Raw genomic sequence first — 7,811 nt, forward strand, 5'->3', positions numbered from 1 at the left:
CGGAAACAGTAGGTTGACTTGATTTTAGCTAAAATCAGTCTGTGCTTACCGTAATTCTTTACACTGCCCCCATTGGCCAACGTGGTAAGTGTTATTGGGCGTATGGGCAAGTGTGAGCTCCATTTTCAGGGTGTAATATCCACAGAAAGGCACCAAAAATGAGTTGTGATGCAAATTGTTTTCAACTGTGCAAGATGTAATACAGTAAAGAGGAATGAATATTTTATAAACTGTACCCTCCAATTCAAACCCCAAACCTAACCATCAGTGGAGTAAAAATTTAATGTTAGAGTAAAAAACACAACCTCCGAATCAAGCTCATCATTGGTCATGCAAGCGCGATTACATACTGGTTTCAACACAGGATCCAAACCCATGTCTCCCACGCTGTGGATGCAACATGCATCTGGTAATTCCGCAGAGAAAGGTATACAAGCTGATGCAAAAATGTCTGATAGGAGATGCCGCTTGTCAGTGAGTCAGCATAACTGCACACAGTGAATCGACTAATCCTAGCGTACTGGAACTCATGGAAACAACATGTCAACTTCGATTTGATCATGTTGATGAAACACCAGGGGACCTGGTTTACTTTTATGGGGGTTTCGAACCAACACAACAAACTCAAAATCACCTTCTTTTTGGCCAGATTTTGTTCTAAATTACATTACTTTGAGTCATTTTTAGTCATTTTCAATTCATTTTTAGTCTGTAGAATTTGCAGCCATATTGGAAGTATTTTATGTCTCCAAAGCCATCTAACAAACACATTCATTGGGACAAGGCAATAAGCCCCGTGGCCAACATACAACAGCACACCCAGATAAAGGATCAAATCACCTGGGCAAGGAAATTAAAGATGCTCACAGAGACAAGGCCAAGGTTTTGAAGCGCACTGTTTCAGAGGGACTGAACTTCAAAGCTTTTGTGACACATTATCTTTTGTGTATCTAGAATGTTGTTATGCATACAGTATGAAACAGCAGGATAAGTGTGGGCAAAAAGGCATTTATTTTTAGTGCATATAGCACCTTTTAGAAGCCCTTATGTTTCATGCTTGATTTTATTTGGTGGAAAAGACACACAGTCCCAACCCTGGTCATCTTTACCCTGAACCATCAATGAGAATTAATCTGCCTTAAGGCAAAACTGGCCTCAAAACAACTTTCACCACAAATAGCCCAGTGATTTGAGCATTAGTGATTTAAAGACCAGGCTGCTTTCAACATAGACTTCTTTGTTTCATTTGCTGTGCATGAACATTAGATTCATTGTCAGACTTGCTATCCCTTTCAATCAATCTTTGCATGATTAAAATGCACAAAAGTTTGTTCATTTACAGCAGAGCAGTTATCAGACTGTGAATGATTTTCAAATGATTGACCAAAAAGAAAATAGGTCTGTATAACATTACAGTAATCTAGTTTCCATCCACTTTTCGTGCTTTGTTATCGTCAAAGTGAAAATGCGTGCAAAAAAATGTTTGCGAAATTTGCAGTCTTCTGCTTGTTTCCATTCAAATGGCCTTTTATCAATAAAAATGGTGTACATGATGATGTCATGCTTAAAAAAACACTTTGTTGCTTAAGTTTTGGTTTATCGCAAAAGAAATCTGCCCTTAAGCCGTTTCCATACAGAAGTATGTGTATATCGCTAATGGTGTACCTTTCGCCTCCCAGATGTCCCTAATTTTTCCCCCCAAAGTTTTGGTAAAATGGGGAGAGTATTGAGACAATTGAAATTAGCCAGCTTTCTGTCATTTTCATTTCACAAATAAATGCAATCAGAAAACGAGGAATTGCAATCAAAAGGGAGCTGTTGCCCTTCTTATAGGACTGTAATACTGGTCCTGATGTTGTGCCTATCGCAGGTTGCCACCAGTTCCGACCCGAAAGCGAATCATCATGGCCCTGTTCAAGCTGGCAACCTGCACCAAGTAGTGGGGGAAACTTTTGGTCTTAGTATTAGGACCATCCATCGATGTGTATATGCTGTGTGCACAGCTATTAAAGAAAAATATATGCCGTGTAATATCTGGGTTTACATATGATACATTAATGATATTCAATAGGCTATTTTGAACAGTCATCTAATCTAAAGCATTGCCATCACAACTGCATTATACCCATATATATGTCCAGCAACTTTTAGCCACCAACTGAACTTGATTGTCATCTAAAATAATTTTTTGTTTAATGCAATTTACATTTCTGAAGAAGCTCAGCAAATGCGACCCGAGGTAAATAAGGTTAGATTAAGAATATTTAAAAGATATAAAATGTTCAAAAGCTAATTTTCTAAAAGTGAACTTAGCATTGGACAAATAGTTCTGATAGTTTATAGTCTTGAAAAAAGTCTAGAACATTCTGAGAACGTCATTTAGCAGAACAGTGTAAGGCTAAGGATGTATACCTTGTCGTAATGTTTAACACAGACTAAAGATTGGGGTAAATTCTGTCATGTGACACTATATTTTTGCATTAATGCCTATTTTCTCGACAAAAAGTGTTTCCAAACCAGTTTTTCACGACATTTGCAGTATCGATATAGAGTTTATGCGCTAGAGTTAAACAAAAATATTATGTTGACTTTTGTGAAATTTTAGCTTCACAAATATCAGCTAAATTGGTAAACGTTTGGATCAAAACATAGTTCAGGAATATCCAACTGAACCGCAGAGTTAAATAATACATTCAAGTCTGGAAGACTAAAATGGAGTGACTTTCAACTCTCAACTGAGTTCCTTGTTTAAGGTCTTACTAAACAAGTTTTATTAAAGTTTTTACAATTTGTGTTATAAAGAGAAACCATATCCCATAGACTTTATTGTGGGATAACAAATGATTGCTGTACAAGAAAATAAGTAGATAATGGCATTCTATCTGTTACATAATTCAATCTCAGCAGTTGTGACATATTTTTAAAGAATTTGTAAAAGGGAAATTTTATCCACATGCAGCTGCACAGTATGTGCACAGGAAATATAAGGATAAGGAGTTCTTGACATTTTCACTGCTGGCTGAGTCTCATCCCATTTATTCTTGATAAAAGCCTTCTTTTATGTCACTTTCCTCAAATGCAACTGACATTTCAGAGTACCAAGGCACTGAGACATCAACATACTAAATGTAACTACAGCAAGAGCTACTGTGAAATATACTGAATGGTAGAAATTAATGGAAGAATGTTACCAGTAAAATATGAATGCTGCTTTGTTGCAGCCTCACACTGAGGGTGGGCTTACAGTAAAAGCGTTTTAAAAAGCTGCAGTTCCCCCTCCTGGTAGCTGATATAGGACTGACTGACTTTAAAGGACTAATAACACTTATATAAAGATATAATTCATCCAAAAGTAAAAAGTCTGTCATTATTTACTCACTCTCATGTTGTCCCAACCCCTTATGCTGCTATGTTTATCAGTGGTAAACAGAGACATTTTGGAAGACATTTTGTGTAGTTCTTTTCCACACAACGACAGTTTAAAGTGGCCACATCTGTCATGCTCAAAAAAGGACAAAATAAACATCAAATTAAGGGGTGCTTGGGACAAAAATGCCACCAAAAATAACAAAAATGTCCCCAAAATTGTAAATGTGGGGACAAAAAATACATGTTGTAATGAATTATTGTACTATTTATTTGTAACATAGGCTACACAGGTAATTCTTATTAATCTATTATAGTCCTAGTTATATACACTGATGAGCCCAAACATTATGACCACTCACAGGTGAAGCGAATAATTGATCATCTCACAACAAGGCCACATGTCAAGGTCTCAGTAGATTAGATGGTAAGCGAACAATCATTTCTTGTAGTCAATGTGTTGAATGCAGGAGAAATGGGCTGGAGTAAAGACCCGAGCGACTTTGACATGGGCTAAATTGTTATGGCCAGATGACTGGGTCAGAGCATCTCTGAAACGGCAACGTTTGTGGGGTGTTCCTGGTCAGCAGTTGTGAGTACCTACCAACAGTGGTCCGAGGTGAGACAAACCACAAATCGTCGACAGGGTGTTGGGTGTCAAAGGTCCATCGATGCACGAGGGCAATGAAGACTATCCCGTCTGGTCCGAACTGACAGAAGGTTGATGGTTATGAGAGGAATGTGTTACAACACATTGCACCCTGCTGCGAATGGGGCTGCATAGCTTTGCATGTTTTGGTTCATCGGTGTATACTGTATATATATATATATATATATATATATATATATATATATATATATATATATACCATTTAAAATTTAAAATATAAATAAAATTATCATTAGTTAATTTTCCTTAAATATATATATATATATATTTTTTTTATTTTTTTATTTTTTATTTTTATTTTTTTTTTTGTTTGTTTGTTTGTTTAAAGAATAAGCATCTAGATTTCACCTAGGTGTTTTTCAAGGTTGCATATGCATTCTAGGGTTAAACATAGTAAAATGTGTTTAACTGAGTTGAGAGTACTATTTTTACTAGCTTTTAAAAGCATTATCAAATTAGCTCAAATAAATGTGTGGAAATTTGTAATTTCTGGTGTCCCAATTCTGCAGAAATCTGCAGAGTACTCTCTGCAACAACTTGCGTGAGAGTAATATTGTATAAAGACATTTATCGGGTGTGGCTATCCATACTCTAAGCATTTTTTTTCTCTTTCTGACTGCAGTCCACTCCTCTATTTAAACCAGTGTGCCTCTACTCCACCTGCACTGAATCTGAACCTTGAAGCTGAATCGGCCTGCACTGGAGCTGAATCTGAAGTTTGACTATTGCTAAAACAATTCAGTTGAGCTTGGAAAAATGGAAGGAATACGCACAGATGCACCCACTTATCTCGCCTGGTCCATCTTCAACACTTTTTGTTGCTGTTTACCACTTGGAATTGCAGCTATCGTTTACTCCTGCAGAGTATGTCATATACTATTTTTTAAACTAATGAACCTTTTAAAGAACTCAGCATTGCTCACAAATATGGCACTGTTTTTCTGTACTTTTACTAATATTATTGTCATTGTAGGCAGACACTGCTAATGTACTGAGGGATACTAAAAGAGCCCATGAATCCTCCAGAATCGCCAAGAACCTGAATATTGCATCGGTGGTGATTGGGATCATTTTTACCATTCTTTCAATTGTGTTGTTGATTGTGTTTCAGAGTCAGTAAACCTAAGCAACATAACTTCTATGCTTGGGGCAGCATTTTCTTTTTCTTTTCTTTTTTTGTGTGTAATTGCTATTCAAACAACACTTCAACAACAGTTCAATACTTCTCAACTCCAGGGATAATGAGGACCAGCTGTGGCTCCAAGATCAAGCACGCAATCATAGCCATGCAAATGTTGCTTTGATTTATAGTGTTTTTCCATATTCAGAAAACTGGAGATCTACAAAAATGTCAATTTTAGAGATTTGTTTATAAAGTAATTTGCACAATTTGAAGGTACCAACTTTGAAACTTTTCATTAAAAAAAAACTCTTTTATTGTTTCATAATGTTTTTTATTCCTTTTTTCCCTTTAATTTGGTCCTGCATGCGAATTTGTTTTTGTCTATGACCAATATTGTAATGAAATGTACATTCAATTTTAATTTAGCTATTTTAACAAAAAGGGACTTTTATAATCCTGTGCAATCAATGTTAATCAAATTACCAGCACCACATTAATCATCTTTATGTAAATTGTAATGGATTTCTTATCTTTAACTTTTCCCATGCCTCTATGTATGTTATGTAATTTCATACACAAGTAATTTCATCTTTCATACAGTAACCCATAAAAAATTTACAATTTGTTCCCATATTTTATCCTGTATCTTGTCCTTGCCATTATACTAAAGTCTATATTTTTCTAACAACATACATTTTTAATAAATGTTCTTTGATTAAACAAAGTCACTTTGTCTTAATGTTACCATCACTTTCTGGAGATGCAGGGTCACAGATATTTCTTTGATATGACATGGGTCAGATTCTTGAGTAGATCTGGTAAATGAGGGCGTAGATTCCAAGCAAGTACATTCTATTGTGAGAGGACAGAATGAATTGGGACAGTTCAAGAAGTCTGTTTTCCTTCTGCATACAGAGTGGGATTTATGCAAAGTTTAGAGACTTACAGTATGGGTTTTTCAAAAGAGACTTCATATAGACAAAAATGTCCCAAATGTCCAGGCTTTTTAAAGTAGACTCCATATCACTACATTCCCTTGTATTCTTTAAAGTCTGCAGAAGTAGACAATGGGTCTGTTCTAAAATCTAGTGAACTCCCTCCGAAGGCAGCATTTTGAGTCATCAAAGGCGCTTCTGATGCAAAGGCTGTTCCAAAAGGTAGGTACCTTAATTATTAGAGGTGTGAATCTTCACTGGCCACAAAATTCGTTTTGATTACAATTCAAAGGGAATGATTTGATTACAAAATGATTCTCGATGCAGCTTGTACTCCAATTTTTTATTTTTTATTTTTTGTACACACACTCAGTATTAAATAGTATTAAATTATTCATTTAGAATTAATCAATCGAATACAGTGCTCTTAGTGCAACAATAACTAATGCACCACTTTTAAATGAACTTTGCATATGAGGTTAGATGCATTAGTGAGGTTTTTTTTTTCTGATTGTAGACTACAGTATAAGTTCAAAAGTTCAGGTGTTTGATCAGCTGTCACTCGCCCCAGTGTGGCAAAATAATCTCCACATTAGCACGCAGTAAATTACACTCACAAATGCGAGACAAAAAATGATTAGAAAATAAAAACATCACCCACGTCTCCCGAACCACTGTCTCATTATTTTCAGTTTTGAAAATCAGTGCAATAATGGGCGCAAGTCTGTCTTTTATGTTATTTGTTGGTGTGAAATCACGAATAAACTCTCCTGTTGAATGTGAATGAATTTCGGGACTGTAGTTTCAGTAGAATACGATGGTTGTGTGTCAGTTCTGTAGTGTGCAGTTGGCTTTAGTATATGCACGTCTGACCATTTGTTTCTAGCATCCCACTCTCTCTGGCCCGCACAAAAGCCCCACTGTGCTGCTGTGGTTTAAATTGAACTCCGAATCGATTTTGGATTTTTTGTGAATTGATTGAGAATCGTTGCAATGGGTGAACAGATTATTTTTCACACCTTTACTAATAATGCTGCTTCCTGACAAATTCAAAGTAGCATAGCATGTATCCTTCTTAGGGTAGGCAATCCCAGAATGCTTTTTGATTAGCTCGGTGGAAAAACAAATCGAAGATGGTAGACAAAGCAACATCATTTCTGATAATTAAACACACTGTAAAAAAAATCAGTTACATTTACAGTAAAATACCAGCAGTTGTGGTAGCCAGAAATTTACCATAAAAAATACGGTGACAATGTTTTAGACTTTTATATTATTTAATGATATAAACTTGATATACTAACTTTCTGGAAATTATAAACATTTTTTAATGTATTGTTAATTACCGTAGTAACTAAAAAAGGCCACATGATGACTTGAAGTTCAAGAGTGGCCCTTCCAGGAGCAATAATTAATACACGTGAGAGAATCAGGGGTGGACTGGCTATTGGGAGCACAGGACATTTTCCCGGTGGTCCGATGGGTAATTTGGGCCAGTCCGCTGCTGCGCAAGTATAAAAATATAATGATAGTATTGATCATGGCTGGCCCGTCCTACTTGCAATATAGGCGGCCGCCCCGGGCTCCTATATTCCCATGTGGACCCCATTACAGAGTGAGAATAGTTAAAAGAATGTAATGACTTTCATTTTTAAATCATATAATGACTTTTAATTTGAAATTACTTACACATTCAAGCACATTTCTGTATGCGCGC

At 36.1% G+C, this 7,811-nt stretch overlaps 1 protein-coding gene across 1 annotated transcript; it reads left to right on the forward strand.

Moving 5' to 3' along the window:
• Positions 1 to 4,679: 4,679 nt before the first annotated feature.
• Positions 4,680 to 5,478, forward strand: LOC127426989 (proline rich transmembrane protein 1B-like). Its single transcript, XM_051674267.1, has 2 exons — positions 4,680 to 4,900; positions 5,010 to 5,478. The coding sequence occupies exons 1-2, from the start codon at positions 4,793 to 4,795 to the stop codon at positions 5,154 to 5,156; spliced, it is 255 nt and encodes an 84-aa protein (XP_051530227.1). The 5' UTR covers positions 4,680 to 4,792; the 3' UTR covers positions 5,157 to 5,478.
• Positions 5,479 to 7,811: the final 2,333 nt, after the last annotated feature.

The sequence above is a fragment of the Myxocyprinus asiaticus genome, chromosome 3 (genome assembly GCF_019703515.2).
Source record: "Myxocyprinus asiaticus isolate MX2 ecotype Aquarium Trade chromosome 3, UBuf_Myxa_2, whole genome shotgun sequence".
Lineage (NCBI taxonomy): Eukaryota > Metazoa > Chordata > Actinopteri > Cypriniformes > Catostomidae > Myxocyprinus > Myxocyprinus asiaticus.

What these genes read in the sequence shown, in the direction of transcription:
- LOC127426989 (XM_051674267.1), top strand. Translation starts at nt 4,793, where the DNA reads ATGGAAGGAATACGCACAGATGCACCCACTTATCTCGCCTGGTCCATC. An exon ending in CTATCGTTTACTCCTGCAGA is followed by an intron (nt 4,901 to 5,009) that starts GTATGTCATATA and finishes TTGTCATTGTAG; the next exon opens with GCAGACACTGCTAATGTACT.